This window comes from Periophthalmus magnuspinnatus, chromosome 13, assembly GCF_009829125.3.
Source record: "Periophthalmus magnuspinnatus isolate fPerMag1 chromosome 13, fPerMag1.2.pri, whole genome shotgun sequence".
In the NCBI taxonomy this organism is placed as follows: Eukaryota; Metazoa; Chordata; class Actinopteri; order Gobiiformes; family Gobiidae; genus Periophthalmus; species Periophthalmus magnuspinnatus.
Window position 1 is genome coordinate 16,840,112 of NC_047138.1, and position 18,079 is coordinate 16,858,190.

General features: G+C 38.2%; 2 protein-coding genes across 2 annotated transcripts; both read right to left on the reverse strand.

The window, feature by feature from the left end:
- On the reverse strand, window positions 1-6,487 carry LOC117380754 (mitochondrial ornithine transporter 1-like). The gene is made up of 7 exons (XM_033977588.2): window positions 6,296-6,487; window positions 5,464-5,520; window positions 4,785-5,043; window positions 3,291-3,431; window positions 2,792-2,967; window positions 1,781-1,939; window positions 1-937 (listed from the first exon to the last, which is right to left on the reverse strand). Exons 2-7 carry the CDS (start codon window positions 5,513-5,515, stop codon window positions 816-818), a joined length of 909 nt encoding a protein of 302 aa, XP_033833479.1. The 5' UTR covers window positions 5,516-5,520; window positions 6,296-6,487; the 3' UTR covers window positions 1-815.
- A 1,294-nt stretch (window positions 6,488-7,781) lies between these two features.
- On the reverse strand, window positions 7,782-14,418 carry LOC117380675 (mitochondrial ornithine transporter 1-like). The gene is made up of 6 exons (XM_033977506.2): window positions 14,375-14,418; window positions 13,251-13,509; window positions 11,642-11,782; window positions 10,066-10,241; window positions 8,429-8,587; window positions 7,782-7,954 (listed from the first exon to the last, which is right to left on the reverse strand). Exons 1-6 carry the CDS (start codon window positions 14,412-14,414, stop codon window positions 7,833-7,835), a joined length of 897 nt encoding a protein of 298 aa, XP_033833397.2. The 5' UTR covers window positions 14,415-14,418; the 3' UTR covers window positions 7,782-7,832.
- Between the last annotated feature and the right edge of the window lie 3,661 nt (window positions 14,419-18,079).

The window sequence follows — 18,079 nt, forward strand, 5'->3', positions numbered from 1 at the left end:
TAATATTTATTTACATGACAGAAGCCAGTATGAGAACTTTTATCAACAAACTAATCACAGAGAGAAACAACCAAGAGTCAGATGTGTTTAAAGTGATTCAAACTGAGAGAGAGAGTGTGTTTACCCTTTCAAATTATACATAATCTAAACAAAACGTTGCGCTGCAATAATAATAATTTTAAAACTAACTATTAATATGATGCCAAATGTTTTTGTGCACAAATCTCTTACGTGTTGGCTGCTCTGCTTCTGTTCTGATTCTTGTGTTGGTTCAGTGTTAACCAGTGTAAAAATGCAAAATAAACTAAAAGGAAAAAGATCCGGTTCTTTTAAAAAATGAGATCCGGTTCCAATCATTCATGTTAAGGAACCATTCAAAAGAGCCGACTCGGTCACAAATGTCACATCTCTAGTGGCTGTACGCTCTATCTAACTTTAGGGCTCTACCACAAGCACCACATGGACTTATTTCTCATCAAACTGTAAAAACAAGTTGTGAAAAAAGTGAAGTGTGAGTGCAGTGGAATCTTTGAGATTAATGATCAGTTTGGGTCATTTGAATGGAGAGGTCCACAGCCAATCCTCTGTCAGTAAAAACAAGTGGTTTGGAGCAGAGTTCATACTGTGGAGATTAAGAATTCTGACTATTTTTGTGTTAAATAGCGATAATTAAAAACCTTTTGTTTTCATTTAAATAAATCATCAATCAATATGAACAATTATGTGCAGCAGTTTTATTTATTTACATTAATACATGCAAAATAAAAAGCATTCGAAAAAATCTCAAACATTTAGTTGCTTCTCATATGATCAGTTCAGGCTTTCACATGGTCCATCATGAACTTGCGGCTGTTTTCATAGGCCCAGAACAGAGCTCCGTTGGCGGGAAAGGTGCGTATCATTGTTGGGGTAAGGCCAGAATACAGAGCTGCCACACCTATAAAGGCGGACCATGAAAATGCTGTTAAAATTGGCCATACAATAAAAAAAACAAAAACTTGCTAATCCGGTTTAGATGCCTACAGACATGTTCTGAAATGCATGGGATTCTTGGATTATATTAGCAGTTACTATTTCAGTCTTATCTTAAATATGAATGCTCCTGGATGTATATGTAATATGATAACTACTCTTTAAACTTGATTTGAAAACAAAAAGTAAAATTTGAAGTACAAATGTCATACTTGAAATTGTGCAGCCACATTGCAAACCCAAAAATCAAAAGTTGATCTTAATGGAACAGAATGTAAGATTTTGGTAACAATAGGAACGCTAATTTATTCTTGGATACAAAAACATCGAACATGTGATTTATGATATAATTATCCAATCAGAAAGCAGAATGAGCCTCACATGAGTTTCAATGCTGAAATCCAGATGTCTTAATTTAATCTTGTTTTTTCTGATTTAGTCAGTGCATTGACAAACAAAGTGCATTCATAGCACCACAGTATCCAGTTGAGCTTGTATTAAAAGTTCCCGTATTAAAAACAAGTGAGATATTCAAGCAGTCTATAAAGTAGTCCCTTATAAACACATTTCACACAGCCTTCTGACAGATAGCGATGGCAAACTTACTTTTTCATAGAGTGTACAGTGATGGGTTAAATTCATCACCTGTTATGAAACGAAGGGCTGAGTGAAAGTGTCGGTGTCAAAATGATAAAAAAAAATAAAAATAGAAGTATAGCAGAAATATAATGACATGCAAATTTTTGTTTTGTTTATAAATATTTAACAGCATTTTTTTTTTCATTGACCCAAAATACTGAGTTCTCACCTTCTTGGCGTACGATGGCCCTAAAGGTCTTCATGAAGCCCTCTTGTCTTCCAGTTAAAGAGTAAACCTGGATCCTGGACTTGACACAGTCGATGGGGAAGACCACCATCCAGAGACAGGCCCCTCCGAAGCCCCCACTGAACATTAGAGGCAGTATACCTGGAGGACAGGGCACAGAGGGCCATCAGCTGAGAGACAAGGGCCAATTCACTAGTCATTTTAACCAGAGGAAATAAGTTAATTAATCTGTTGTTTTCAGCGAATATAGCATTTTCCAAACAATAAAAGGTAGCATGGTGATCTAAATATGATATGTGATAGCAGTCAGTACCACACAGAAGTAAAATAACCCCTTTTCAAGATTATGGGAAGAGGCTGCAAGAATTTGACTTCAAATACGCACTTTTGAGCTCCATACAAAGATGCTGAAGCTTCCGTCTGTACTTGTATTAAGTTGTTTTTCACCAGTAGTGAAAAAAAATCAAATACAATTACACCCCCCACCAGACTGAAAACAGAAGCATGGACACTTTTTTGCATGACTCACTGTTGTCTTCTGTGAAATCAGAGGGAGTCATCTGTCTAGAAGTCAGAGAAATGTTCAGAGAAAACCTGACCTACTGATTTTAGACTTTTTCTGGATTTTTGAATCCTCCAACTAGGAGCTAATAACCAAGAATCTAACGTAGGTCTTTAGTTTTTATTTCTTATTGGTCCATTCACTTTTTTTGTTAGAGTTTAAGGAGTTATAGTGGAAAACAGAATATATGGTGTGAATTAGCTGATGACCTTTTTTAACCTAAAAATTGGGTCAGATACATGGTGAAATCATAATAGTTTTGACCATTTTCGCGAAGCCCTCTTTTCGTTGACTACACCAATCATTTCTTTTGATGAAAAATAATTGGTCCTCTTCCAATTAAATCTATTACAAAAATTCCAACAACCAGTTTGAAAGCACATAGGTAATCATTTTATAAGGGACAGAGAGAAAAGAATCTCTGTACACACCTATGCCATCCTTGTCTGTTCCCATGTACTGAGCAAACGTGGAGCGACACAGTTCATAGGCTCCGAAGAAGCAGAAGTATCCAGGAATCTCTCTCACGATGGTGGAGGAGAGCCCAGCAAACAGCCCCAGTGGTCCGTGCTCTTTCACGACTGACCGCGCCACTGTCCACATGGTACTGGGGCAGACAAACAACACAGACATACAGAAAAAAAAACATATGAGGCAAATAATAATAGCACTGAAATGATCAGAACAATAGGTGAAGATGTCTCGTCAATAAAAACAACACAGAACTTCTCGATTAGGATGTTCAGACATGAAGCCTTCAGTCCTAAGTCACTTTTGGAGTATTTAGAGAGAGAGAGAGAGAGAGGAAGATATGCAGGATTACTGAAGCACGCACAAATAAAACAGAACTCAAAACAACATTTTAAAAGTGAATATGGCATAATACAGGATGAGTCTCAGACATAGCCTCAGTAGTGTTGTTGACCTCACCTCTTGTGTCCTGCTGCAATCTTCCCTGTAGCCTCCATCTCGTGCATGGCCTGCAGACGACATTTGAGTAGCTCTGTGGGAGTGATGGCTGTGGCAGAGAAGATGGAGGCCAGAGAACCTGCACTGGCCTTCTGAAGATCACTGCACATGATTCACAGTATGTTCAAATCAAACATATTTTAAATCCATCAAATATAATTCCTTCCTTTCATTTTTAGTTCCCCGTTTAAGATCCCTTTTTGAAATCAATCTTAAAAAATATCAGGATCTTCTTAACATTGTAAATTATTGACCGCAGACAGAATTGCTCAAAGCACCCATGACTGGTCAGACCTCTGTTCAAAAACGTTAACTTGAATCTCTCCCTATTGAGCAATTACAGCCTCATGTCCAACAGTCTTTTTTAAGCAAAATATTTGAGAAAATTACTTTTAACCAGGTAAATGATTGTATTATTTACAAATAATTTTTTAAGCTTACCAATGTGGCTTTAGAGCTTAGCACAGCACAGACACTACACTGGTAAAGACAAAAGATCCAATATGAACAAGAAAAGGCTATCAGTCCTGGTACTAAACCACTGTATTTTATTAGACAGACTACATCAAACACTTTTGACCGGTTCAAATTGTATTTAACAAGTAAAGATTTTAAATTAGTATTGAAGAGAACTCTCCCACAAGATGTAAAATGGGGTGCAGTGTTCCCCATGGGTCTATTTTACATTTTTACATTTTTAACATTCTCATGTTACCTCTTGAACTGGTTACCAGGAGACATAGTGTAAACCTTTAGAAATGCTGATGATACCCAACTTTATAACACTGTGTGAATAGACTCCAATCAACACTCTTTTTAAGTGCATTTTAGATCTGAAGTCCTTACAGCAAACTTCCTCCAGCTCCACCAGTGCAAAACTCAGGTTTGAATTATTGTTATTAATTACAGTTATTATCACAACTGCAGTTGCGTGCAAAGGTTCAAAGTTTAAAGGTTTATATTTGAGCCACACATTAGATTAGGTCTGTCATTAAAGCAGACTTTATCACTCACTGTTATGATCTGTTCTTGGTCTTGAAAAGAAAACTATAGCACCAAAACTTTGCAGCACGGCTGCATCACACTAACCCTCCCTGTGGAAATATGTTTATTGTTTTATAAAGCTTGTAACAGTCCTATGTATTACACATCATTTAAGCTTAGCTTTTAATTAAAACGTTTACATGCCATAAATTATATTTTATCATGTATTTCAACCTAGTTTTATGTCTATTTTGAATACTTAAATTCTTATTCTTACTACAGCTTCGAGAGATTTTTAATTTATTGTTTTGTTGTTCTTTTGCTGGTTGATTCTCTGTTGCTAATCACTGTATATGAATTTGAATGTATAAAGAGTGAAACACAAATAAAGATCGACTGATATAAACACTGATTAATCATGTTATAGTAATACTGTTAAGAAATGAGGGAAACTGGGTGTGTCCAACTGACCTAAGCTCCGCCCCTCGGTCCACACCACACAGGAAGCGTACCACGTCCTGACACCGTCCATAGCTGAGGAAGAGCACTGCGTTCTCGGTAATGTTGGCCACCAGAGCTGGGGTGGTTCCTTTATACAGAGCCCTAAGTCCTCCCGTCCTGCAAGTGGCGACAAAGCAGTGAATGAAGCCACGGTACAGCGATGGGAAGGTTTGCATCTTCACCTTGGTCGTGTCGAACGGCTGCCCACTCAGCACGCAGGCAGTGCCACCTGCACACACATGATTGGACAGAATTAAAAGAGTTAGATAATAAAATCAATATGTAGTGCATAGGTCACCTTACACAACAAAATGGACCCTCATGATATTTATGTGTTCACAAACTTTTGAGAATCCATCTTAACATACTCTTGCTGTAAGGTTCAGATTTACCCAGCATATATCTCCTTTTTGCTTTCTTGTTTTCGCCTGACTCTGCGTTCTTGTCCAGTCATCTGTTTGGTCGTTTTGACCATGCCTGGAGCCATACCAACCCCAGGGTCTGCTTTGGACAAGGCAGTACAGTTCACTTTAGACTTGTGGCCCATACCGATCCACTCCAAAATGAAACAGGGTAAATTAGACTATAGTGCTCCATTAACTGGTCCATATGTGTATTTTCTAGTTTGAAATGCAAAATTCTTACGTACCAATAGCTCCTGCTGAGAAGTCAATGATGGGCTGGATCATTGGGTGGGACATGGCTTCTGTTAACAGAGCATATGGTTAAACACAAACATGTCAATTAGATAATAATACATGTTTATATCTTCAGTGCATTTTCTACATTGTACTCAAAAGACACTGATCATCAGTGCCTTATGACTAAATAAATATAAATGCAATATGATGCAGGTAGGAAAACCAAAAGGAAAACATAAATACTGGAAATAAATAATCTGCAATAATTTCAAAAGACTCTGTATTAGCCCATTGTATTATTTTTCTAAGGTCTACATTCAAATATAGGATTTGAATGTTATTTAACATCTGAAGCTGAAACATTTTTTTAAAATATCAAAATCCTTTATTCCTGTGGCTGTTCTGTGTAGTCTGCTGCTCCTTTCTGCTCACTATGAGCCTAATAGAGGGCAGGCAGAGTCCTGGCTTGATCTTGCTTTAGTCCTCGTTTTCCGTTATCACTAGCGCTTTTTCGATCATTTGTTACTTTACTCAGACGCTCTCTGTATAACAGGACTCATGCTGACGTCACATATGCGTACATGATCCAATAACCTTGATTTGACAAGGTATTATTAGACATTTACTTTCCCCAGAGCCTATTGTGACTGGATTCAACTTTTTTTTTTTTTCTCACAAATGTTTCATTTCCATCTAACCTGTCTGATAGTGGTGTAGTAAATTAACTAAATAGATTAATTAGGCTATATATTACACTTATATAAATGTTCTGAATTCTAGCCTAATTGTAATTAGCCTATACAGACGTAGCTTCACTCGTTACTTGTGTGGGCTACTTACGCGTCTCGAAGTCTCCTCACCACTGGAATGATAACCAAAACGCGCACTTTCCCAGAACCAGAGTTTCCTCTTTCAACAATATGAAAGTATCGCTGTCACATGATCATTTTACCCTAAACTTGGTCATAGTCCGTTTTGAAATCTTTTCACTGTACTTCCATTTTCTCTACCGGCTGATGAAACTTCAGGACGGCGTTATGACTGGTCCGCGCGCACATGAGTCAGATCAGTTCCCAAGAAGAGGCGGGTCGGGTCACACGAGGGAGCAGGAAATGTTACCATCACAACAGAAGTAGAGCAAATAACCGCGTTGTGTCAATCTGTGCCTATGTGCTGCAGCCAGTAGTTTAGTAGTTCCTGGATAGGTACACAGTGGCGTTGGCTGAATGCTTTTATTCAAATAAGCCACGTGGCAAGTTTCGCTTTGTTAAAACGTAAATAAATATGCGTAAATCTGCATTAAACGCATTATAATATCAAAGAGGCTGATGTGTTTCTACAGTAGTTATGCTTAATATGTTGTAAAGTTGAGTTTATGTATGCAGAAGATTTTAATTTATAGTCTGATGCAATGTATGATGTAAATAAGTCCTGTATTTGGAAACTTTCGGTTTGATCTGCGCAGTGAATTGTGGGATGCCGCTGATTAAGAATCTTCCGAGGTTCCTATGTTAAAGAAACTATGAAAGGAAGCACTTCTACGCCTTCCTAACGTCACTGATCAGTTCGGATGGTCCTTGTCGTGGCTGACGATGACACACGTCCCGGTCCATGATAAGAAAAGGAGCTTTCTAGGCGCGTTTAACCAGGTCGGATGGGGCTGAGGTCTGTGGGTGCGGTGTAGATGTAATGCATGACAGTGTCCACGAGATGGCCCTAGAGTCAAGCAGAGTCCTCTAGGGTTGACTAGGTAGAATTGTGGGGGATTAGTAGGCAAGGCAAGTTTATTTGTATAGCACAATTCGTACATAAGGTAATTCAAAGTGCTTTTATAGAATAAGAAAGACATTAAAATCGCAATTCAACAAATCAAAACAAATAACTAAAATTAATTATGTGCATACAAAATTATAAAGACATTTTTAATCCTCCACACATTGTCAGTAAATTGATGATAACAAGTAGTCAAAACATATGTTATTAGACCTATATTGTAATAAGACTTTGAATATGATAGGTAAGAAAAACTTCAATGTGCCAGGCCTCTGCTTTGGAGGCTCTGTATGGCTAAATACTGTACTAATACTAAATACTAGACATGTGAGGAGCTGTGGGCGAGTACAGTGTCCCCCCTTCTGATCTGGAGCCATCATCTTGGTAAGGAGTAGCCTACAGCTGAAGGATTAACAAGGAAACCAACCCAGACACAGAGAAAAGAACCCGCAAACTGGTAATTCCTTGATGCTTAGTTAATGCTAAAACTGTATTTATTAAAAAATGCATGGCTTCATCGTTTATTATCAGCATATACTGTGATTTACTTGCATTTATTTGGTGCAAAATACACAACAATACAAATATGAACACTACAACTGATTCAGCCTCCCACATGGTCCATCATGAACTTGCGGCTGGAATCATAGGCCAAGAACAGAGCTCCGTTGGCGGGGAAGGTGCGTATCAAAGTGGGGGCCAGGCCAGAATACATTACTGCCACACCTGTAAAGAAGGACCATGAATGACAGTGAGTGCATTATATTACTAAAATACAGTTTTACAGGAAATACAGTACTCTTAAGGGACAGTAAGATCTTTTCACAGGAAGACTTAAAGGTACCATCTGTATATTTATTTGATTTTTTAATTCACCAGTAGATGGCAGATGTGAAACCTGTTCCCCCCTCCCCTCACTTTGCCTTTGTTCAGAATCACCTGTGCTCTCTGGTCTTCTCCTGTCAGGTCAAAGCAGGCACACTATCAGACAACAGTAATGGAGATCGCATCTAGTGGTGATATGTGAGAATGCAACAGAGATGAGTCAGCCAATCTAATTACAGCTGGTAGCTTTAATGTATAGCACCCTGGACTACATAAAAGTAACCATCTGGCCAATTTTTTTACTTTCTTTAATTATGTGTTTTATTTTGTAGAAAGTACTGCCTCAATCATAAAGTCTGTTTGTTTTTTATTCACCTTCTTGGCGTATGATGGCCCTAAAGGTCTTCATGAAGCCCTCTTGTCTTCCAGCTAAAGAGTAAACCTGGATCCTGGACTTGACACAGTCGATAGGGAAGACCACTGTCCAGAAACAGGCCCCTGCAAAGCCCCCACTGAACACGAGAGGCAGCATACCTGGATGACAGGGCATAGGAGGAAGTACGATTATAAGGGGTGTAAGAATTATATATTTGCAGTCGAGCTAAGTCATCTTTAAAGATGATTTGATGACGATATATTTAGTTAGATGGGGAGAAAGACAGAGAAAGAGAGGGAATGGCATGAAGCAACATCAAATATAGATTTGTATTTTTAGGGATTTTCAAAGTGAGACAGATTCTAGCCATTAACCATAGCCACCATTTGCCCAACCTTGAACCCAACCCTAACCTTAACCAATTTTAAACTACATCTGAACTTTAAATGATGTTGTTAATCTAATGCAGCAGTGTCCAAACTTCCATACTGGGCCAAAATGTAGGTATATTAGCAATCATTGTGGACCTCAGGTATAGTTAGACTACATCTTTATTAGAAAAAATGGGGGTAATGTATTTGTAGATGCTGTGATTACATAATTAAAAACGTCTTGGAAAAGTCCTGGGAAATGATTTCAAGCAAAGTGTGGCAATACTAATTTTAGTGCAGAATATAATAAAAATATCAGAACCCCTGCTGAATAATACTTTTAATCATAAGGCTGATCTCAGTGATTCACAAAAAGATGTTTAGTAATTCCAAGTTTGTGGTGCTGTGAGATGTGGCTAAAGCTAGCATAAACACAAAACGACTTTCGTTTTGTCACCAGCTTTTTCTGAATTTATTTCATTTCACATTTTAAAGTCTTGTTATGTAATGCATTGGGTTTGGAGCATGTTAGAGCCATGATACTCTGAAAATATCAGGTTGTTACGAGTGTCGTGTATCGATAAACTGCTAACATGCTAGCTTAGTTTTGTGAAGCATGTTAGCTCAACATATAAATGGCCATCAATGGAAATATGGTGATTTATCACAAGATCACCTCAGCGTTTGGTGATCAATTGTTATTTTATGTTTATATTTGCTTTTTGATTGAGTCTGCATTCTCTCCTGCCAATCATCTGTTTGGTTGTTTTAACAACACCTTAGCTGGACTTACCGTACCAGCCTCAGAGTCTTCTGGGAGATAGTGTTCCATGGTTCGGATCCCTCAAACGGTGATATGGTTCACTTTAGATGGTGGAGACACACTAGACCCCCAGGAGGGACAAGTTTCACCCATTAGCCCCAGTTTGGGCACCCCAATCTAATGATAAAGGATGATATGAGTGTTTGTGCAGATTTTAATCCCAATTTATCAACAAATACCTGCCACAGTGCTTCACTGTGATTGGATAAAGCTGTTTACTTGTTCAAAATTTCATCCCCCGCAACAATTCTGTTTTCTGGCCTCTGATAGCCTCGCTCTTATCAGTGCATGATATTTACAAATATGGATTCAACTGACCAGGATTCTACCATAAGATCTCGGGTCTTTGAAAAATTCTGAATACACCTAACATACACTTTTTATCAAATCGCTGATCTAGACAAGAATCTACTGAGAAAAGAAAGTACACTTTGTTCTGTACCTATCCTCTCTTTGTCTGTTCCCATGTACTTTGCAAATGTAGAACGACTCAGTTCATAGGCTCCAAAGAAGCAGAAAAATCCAGGAATGTCCCTCAGGATGGTGGAAGAGAGCCCAGTAAACATTCCAAGAGGTCCACGCTCTTTCAGGACTGACCGCACCACTGTCCACATGGTACTAGAAAAGAAACAACATACATACATGAATGGAATAGCTAGCCTATAATATTTCTAAATTCAATTCACTTTTTTGGATCATATGTCTCAAGTAAAAGCCAAAAGTAAAATCTGCCAACTGGACAAAAAGCTGTAGGAGTGAAAACGTTTCACTGTTCATCCAAGCCGCTTCTTCTGTTCTGGTCAGATTATTGGTGAACACTGCCTTATATGTATCTGAAGGGAGGAGCTAACTACACTGAAACTGGAAACAGCTGTTGTTTACAGTTTCTGTTTGTAGGCTAGGTCTATTGAGCTACACTAACTGTGTACTGTGCCTTCTGACCAGAACTGACGTAGCGGCTTGGATGAGCAGTGAAAAGTCTTCTCTCCTACAACTTTTTGTCCAGTTGACAGGTTTTACTTTAAGGCTTTTACTATGGCTCATACCTGGATGACTGAGGGTTTACGCAGACATCATATCTCTCATACAATTTGCAAGCAACAGTAGTGGGGTGAACCATGTTAAAGAGGCAAGACAGCACAGCTAATGGTATCAGCACATAGCTCCATCAGACACGCTTGAAATTAAACACTAAAGTCACTTTTTTGCTAGTAAACTGTGTAAACTGCAATTTCAAGTAGCTGATGACATCAAGCATCACTTCCCCGATTACAACCAGGTGTTTCTGATTACAAACACTGGAGTTTAACACTGTTCCTTATTCTTCCCGACTCTGCCCATTCAGCCCCCTCATTCTCTTCTTTAATCCACAGGCACCGCTCAAGTTAACTGTTCTATCTGAAATGTTGTTGTGGGAGGAGTTTAGGTGCTTAGTCCCACTTTAAACACAATAGCTCATGTCAAAGCTGTTTGATTTGTGTTAGAGCTCCCTCTGCTGACAGCAATGGTCAATAACCATGCTCAGGTGGAGCATGTGATTTCTGAGTGGTCTGAGAAAGATGACCATGTAAACAAGTGTCAATGAAGCATAATACAACTCCAGGTAGGGCAACACAATATTAGAAAAAGTGCAATTTGCAACTGTGATTATATTTACAATACACTTTGGTAACAACTCCAGGAGCAGTCATATTTAATATGAACTGATGAACTAATACATGAATCTCATGCTTTTCAAAACATGTTTGTACAGGTACAACAAAATGTTTCTATAAACAAGACAGGACAGAGGATATTTTGCTCTTTGCAATTACCATCTATAATCACAACCACTGTGATTTGATCATTGTGATTTTGACTTGATAATGATATATTGAGCAGACTTAACTTCTTTTTTTTAAGTTATGTTTTTGATAACAGAACAACTTTGGTATGAGATGTCCACTTTGAAACTTAATCTAGCATATTGTGTTGTCTTAAATATTTTGACATAGCCTCAGTAGTGCTGTTGCCCTCACCTCCTGTGTCTTGTCACGATCTTCCCTGTAGCCTCCATCTCATGCATGGCCTGTAGACTACACTTGACCAGCCCTGCCGGAGTGACGGCTGTGGCAGAGAAGATAGACGCCAAAGAGCCTGCACTGGCCTTCTGAAGATCACTGCACAGGAGAGGAAAGAGTCATATACATGTTCCTATGGGATACATATAGAGCCCTCCCACCTGGGGAAATATAAGAAACTAATATTGTGTCAAAATGCACCCATAGAGAATCTGATTATAAAACATTTTACAAAAGCAAAACTTCAAACTTGCCTATTATGATTGTGATATGTGTGATTAGTATGTGTCCAGAAGAGTAAAAGGCACAGACTGGCAGATTGCACTAAACAAATTTATTATTATTATTATCAAAATGATTACATTGCTCAAAAATTGCTAAAAGTAAACAAGATGATAGTCTTTAACACCATGTGTGTTATTATTATTAATATGCAATTGGTTCGAAAATTAATGGTAATTTATCTGAAACTATAAAACTTGAGTGCTCCACTCAGCAGGGATGTAGCCTAACTCCACCTCTGTTTGAAGTTTAGAACATTCTGTCATTCAGAATGACATTCCAAGTACATGTCATTCTGTATTGAGAGTAAATAAAATGACATGTATTAGGATCTTACTCAGGCCATGTGAAATTACCTATGGAGACAGAGGTACTGTACCAATTTTGAAACATGACTAAAGATCAAAGAACTTACTTTAGTTTTAATAGTTAACCCCACCCACCTTCTCACTTTCATGTTGAGCTATAACAGACAAGCAACTGTCTGGGATAGAGAGAGTTTTTCCCCTGCGTGGCTCTCATCAAACTCCACCCACTTTGCTCATAAACTGCGCTTAACTCAAAGCAAATGAAGATCATCAAGGCTAGCACTTTTAGGGGTCAATTCAGAGCCAAAATCCATACTTGGAATTCCAACCGTAACTATCATAGCAAGCAAAGAGCCAGTCTGGAGAAAGACTGTTGAAGGTAACGCCCCTTCCCGCATGCACTGCTGGTTTAGCAGGGAGTGGGCACTTAGCAACACTGTCAATCAAACGTGTTGGTAATGTTAGCAGGAGCGACCTCGACAAAGGCACCTGATTTGTCTGTTATAAATGTTCATATCTTTATTTACAAACAAAATAGGAATCATTTTAGACCAATAAGTGACGAGGCTCATTGCAGCAGTTACGGAGAGAGGGGTGAAGGTTTTTCAATGTAAAGTGAATTGGAGCCAGAATCGATGGAGCCAAAGGTGCGCCCATGCTCACCTTCTATTCGGAATGTGGTAGCTAGCAGGTTAGCCATGTTTATTTATATATACAGTCTATGACTTAGCCACTTCTCCAACTCCGATAAAGACAGATGAACATGACAGACAGGCAATTGTTTCTACCTGGCTCTCACCCAATTTAAAGTGCCAGATAGCATAGGGATGAGCAAAGTCCTGCACCTAATACCACATATAACAATATGATAATAAATTAAATTCAAATTCAAATTTTAATTAAAAAATATTGATAATAATGTTGTGACCTATTTTATACCCCTGAGAAAAAAACAAAACGGGCTCTGTCCAACTGACCTAAGCTTCGCCCCTTGGTCCACGCCACACAGGAAGCGTACCACGTCCTGACACCGCCCATAGCTGAGGAAGAGCACTGCATTCTCGGTTACGTTGGCCACCAGAGCTGGGGTGGTGCCTTTATACAGAGCCCTGAGTCCTCCTGTCCTGCAGGTGGTGACAAAGCAGTGAAGGAAGCCACGGTACAGCAATGGGAAGGTCTGCATCTTCACTTTGGTGGTGTCAAACGGCTGCCCACTCAGAACGCAGGCAGTGCCCCCTACAGTGGACAGAGTGTTAGTTAATGAACTTGTAGTGCATAGGTGTTGTATGAGGAATGTGTTCCTGATGATGTAAAATGGGACTACAGCCTCTTTAAAGTGGGACTAAACATGTAAACCTCGGCCCATAACCGCATTGCAAAATAGATCTTCTAAACTGGAAAGAACTTAAGGGCAGAGTGAGGATGAAGGGGGAGGGGTAGACCTTGCTGTAATCAGGGCAGTGTTTTGTGATGTCAACTACTGAAAATTATAGAGGCCCCTTAAGGAAAGACAAAGATTTAAGCATTTTGACCACAAAGCTGCAAATTGACATAGTTTACACTAAAATTGCCCCAAAAAATGACCTGGAACAGAGTAGACAGTACTAGAATGTCATATACACGGCTTAGTAGCAAAACAAGTGTATTTAGTCTATTTGTTCCACTTTAATAGCATGCTCTGCCTTTCTGATCACACAATTAGTAATATAGGCTCTTCTTCACAGTCAAAAACAAAAAAAATAACCAGTTACCAATATTTGAATGTCTGAATACATTTCTTATGCAACTCATGTTTATTTTCAAAAAAGTAGTTACAAACACATAGGCCTATTGCATCATTGTCCTCATAAACGTAAGATGCAGCATTTTAGGTCAAACAACACGTTTAATAATAATTTGGTGAAAAGAAATGTCTGCTTAAAGATGCAGTTTGTAACTTTTCTGATCTCCCTGGAGATGGTACTGATTTGTCTAAAACTTTTTGCAAAATTTATTTTGCCTAAAAAACACTTGAATAAATGCAAGATAGATCAGGTTAATGCCATACAGTGGAACATTCCAGGCCAAGAAATAACATGGGGTTGGGATCAAATTCACATACCAAAAGCTCCTGCTGAGAAGTCAATGATGGGTTGGATCATTGGGTGGGACATGGCTTCTGTTGACAGATCATATGGCTTTACACAAACATATCAAGTAGATAATAATACATGTTCATATCTTCAATATATTTCTACACTGTACTCAAAAGGCACTGACAAGGCTCTGTGAGCAGGACACACTAAGAGACAAAATGTAAATGCAATGTGATGTTGGCAGGAGAACCAGAAGGAAAATGTGAACACTGGGAATAAATAATCAGCAGTGTTGTCAGAAATCATTTAATTAAAAAAACGTAAAAATTGAAAAGAAAAAAAAATTCTATTTGCTAAATGCCAGAATAATGAAAGATGGATTTTTAAAAGAAATTTTTCATTACTTTCTTCAAAGTCAGATGTTTACATACAATAAGGTTACTATACATTTAAACACTTTGGGAAAACCTTGATGATGATGTCATGTCTTTGGAAGCTTCTGATAGGCACACTTGAAACACACTGCTTTTTTGTGTATCATCATGGGAAAATCAAAAGAAATCAGCTGAGATATCAGGAAGAAAATTGTTGACTTGCACAAGTCTGGTTTATCCTTGGGTGTAAGTTCCAGATGCCTGAAGGTGCCACGTTCATCTGTTCAAACAATTATACACAAGTATAAATATCATGGGAATATCCAGCCATCATACTGTTCAGGACAGAGACGGGTTCTGTGTCCCAGAGATGAACATGCTTTGGTCTGAAATGTGCATATCAACCCCAGAAGAAAAGCAAACGACCTTGCAAAGATGTTGGCTGAAGCTGGTAAGAGTGTGTCATTATCTACAGTGAAATGAGAACTGTACCGACATGGGCTGAAAGGCCACTCTGCCAGGAAGAAGCTATTACTCTAAAAGAAACATAAAAAGCCAGATTACAGTTTGAAAATGCACATAGGGACAAAGATCTTCATTTTTGGAGACATGTCCTGTGGTCTGACGAAACTATAATTAAACTGTTTGGCCATAATGAGCATCTTTACGTTTGGAGGAAAAGAGTGAAGCTTGCAAGCCTGAGAACACCATCTCAATTGTGAAATACGGCGATGGCGGCTGTTTTGCTGCAGGAGGGACTGGTACAATTCACAAAATAGATGGAATCATGAGGAAAGAACATTAGGTGGAAAAACTGAAGCAGCATTTCAAGACATCCACCAGGAAGTTAAAGCTTGAGTGCAAATGGGTTGTCAAAATGGGCAATGACTCGAAGCATACTGCCAAACTGGTTACAAAGTGGCTTAAGGATAACAAAGTCCATGTTTTGGAGTGGCCATCACAAAGTCGTGATCTCAAACCTATTGAAAATGTATGGGCAGGTGCGAGTAAAGCGGTCTACAAACTTGGCTCCTTAACACCATACAAAATAGTCTAAAAAAATCCTTCTCTCATTATTCTGGCATTTAGCAAATAGAAATTATTTTGGTAATCCTAATTGACCTAAAACGGGAAAAGTTTAGTCTGATTTGAAGACAATGTGTCTTTTTATATAGTGTTTATAAACTTCTGGTTTCAACTGCATGTGACAGATTCATTTTTCCAATTATGAGTTAGTTTGGTGGGATAGCATCTAGGTGGCACTTTGTGAAGAAATGTAGAAAAAACAAAAAAAAGTTGTAACATACAGGAAGTAGCAGTGAGTTGTAAAACAATCCCTCTACGTCTGTCCTCAACTGTCATCAACTCCATCCAAAATGCAGAGATAATTTATGTGTGAGAGAGGCGGTTTTTGACAGTTTAAACATTTAACAAAATAAAGGTTCATTTATATTCATCAAATCATAACTATTGTGTAATTTAGACATGTTTTAACCCTTGTTAGGGCCCGAGCATGAATGTGCGAGGAGGGTGAGTAAGGGACTCGTCTGCCTCTCACTCGTACAAGAGCCCTATTGTATTTGTACAATTTTGAGGAAAATATAAAAAATCAAGCAGTAAGCTATAATGTTTAGACAAATAAGAGGTGTCGAAAATTAGAATTCAATGATCTCTAACTTTGAGTAAAGACCCAGAGAAAAAATATTGAAATATTTAAAATACCACTCAGTAGCGCCACCTCAAAAAATGATTTACATTGCACCAATGGGAGCCTGACCCAGAAAATTGTCATCGTACACAAATTAAACTTAGCTTCAAAAATAAGTTACGTCAGGACATGTAAAAAATTATATTATGGCCCCGCCCTAAACCCTACAGGAAGTCAGCCACATTGGATCAAACTCAGGATTGACAAAATCACTCATCGTAATCTTTTAACATCTCCTCCAACAGTTTTCATCAAAAATGCTTCAAACTTGGCCAAACAACATAAAACCTATGCACAATAAAATGTTATCAATTAACTTTAAAATAAAGTGTTGTGATGGTGATTTTAAAAAAAAAAAAAAAAAAAAAAAAAAAAAATTCTATCCTTCACAAACACTGTTGAATTTAAATGGACCTAATGAAGCACATATGCACATTTCTGAACTGGATGTAATGACATGCAAATTAGGGCTCTATCTTTTAAGATGGCTCTATAGTGCCCCCTATAAATTTTATTTAAAAAAAATATTTTAAAAATATGAGGTCAAACTTGAGACATCCAAAATCTAGACCTCATACTTTAACAAACTTGTCCTAGAGTTTCGATCCAATGGACTCCAACCTGAGGCAGCGGCATCAGGGCATATCTGGGGTCAAAAAAAGAAAGAACAATTTACATAAGTCTCAGGGGCCATGTCCCAATTCTCCAAAGTGCCCTTATATGCACCGTTCGAAGTGGAGTGACAAATGTGCCTTGCATTTCCAGCGTTTCCATGGAGATCAGCCGTAACCGAAGTGTGCATCCAGGCACACTTTACGCACTGCTATATCCCATCATGCACCGTGCCTACGCAAAAAAGAGAAAAAAAGTGGTGTGCGCTATGCAATACATGTTCAAATGTTCGTATTGGTTTACATCACCTACAACAGGACTACATGAAACTGTTAACATTTGAATAAAGATATGTACAGGCCATGTGTTTGATTATTAAAAATCTTTCCCACACTGGCACCCTCAGGTTTATTTGGCAGTACATTCTTTTGGGCTGTTATTGTTATTTGCAGACAATAAGAAGAATAATACATTATTATTATTATTAGAAATTATTATTGCAATAATAAGAATAATAAGATGAAATAAACTGGCACACAGCATAGAAGGTAAACAGAGTCCTCTACTGATATTAAAGTGATTTAGCCACAGATCAAATTAAACCTGGCCAAAATACCAAAATACTAATTCCTGCTTCTGAAGAGTGCAGACGCAAACCTTGCTTGCTCCTGCTGCTTCCTCCTTACTTTGCTTTTTTAAATCATTTTACCTCTTCCATTGCTGGGAGTTTGTTTAGTTATGATTTTCTCTAGATTTTTAAACCATTTTCACATTTTTTAACAAAATTTTTGACGAGCCACCAACATGTCCTCGGGAAGAAACAAAAGGAATTCTTTCTGCGAACCCTGTCGGAACTATCAACAACAAATTATTGAGCTACAAGCACGGATATTTGTTTTAGAATCTGAAAAAGGACTTCACCGAACGCTCCCTGTGACTTCCAGTGGTAAGCAGCCTACAGTTACTTTCAGAGAAGAGAGTGAAAAAACTGCTACTTTCAACTTAAACTTGAGTGATACGGTGTCTTTTTCAAAACT

Bases quoted from the DNA above. Each gene is read 5' to 3' on its own strand.
- LOC117380754 (XM_033977588.2), bottom strand. From the start codon at position 5,515: ATGTCCCACCCAATGATCCAGCCCATCATTGACTTCTCAGCAGGAGCT. The intron at 2,968-3,290 runs GTGAGGTCAACA...TGTCTGCCCCAG, and splicing joins ATTGCAGCAGGACACAAGAG to TACCATGTGGACAGTGGCGC. The intron at 938-1,780 runs GTGAGAACTCAG...CCGCCTTTATAG, and splicing joins GGCCATCGTACGCCAAGAAG to GTGTGGCAGCTCTGTATTCT.
- LOC117380675 (XM_033977506.2), bottom strand. From the start codon at position 14,414: ATGATCCAACCCATCATTGACTTCTCAGCAGGAGCTTTTG. The intron at 10,242-11,641 runs GTGAGGGCAACA...TTTCTTTTCTAG, and splicing joins ATCGTGACAAGACACAGGAG to TACCATGTGGACAGTGGTGC. The intron at 8,588-10,065 runs GTACAGAACAAA...CCTGTCATCCAG, and splicing joins AACAGACAAAGAGAGGATAG to GTATGCTGCCTCTCGTGTTC.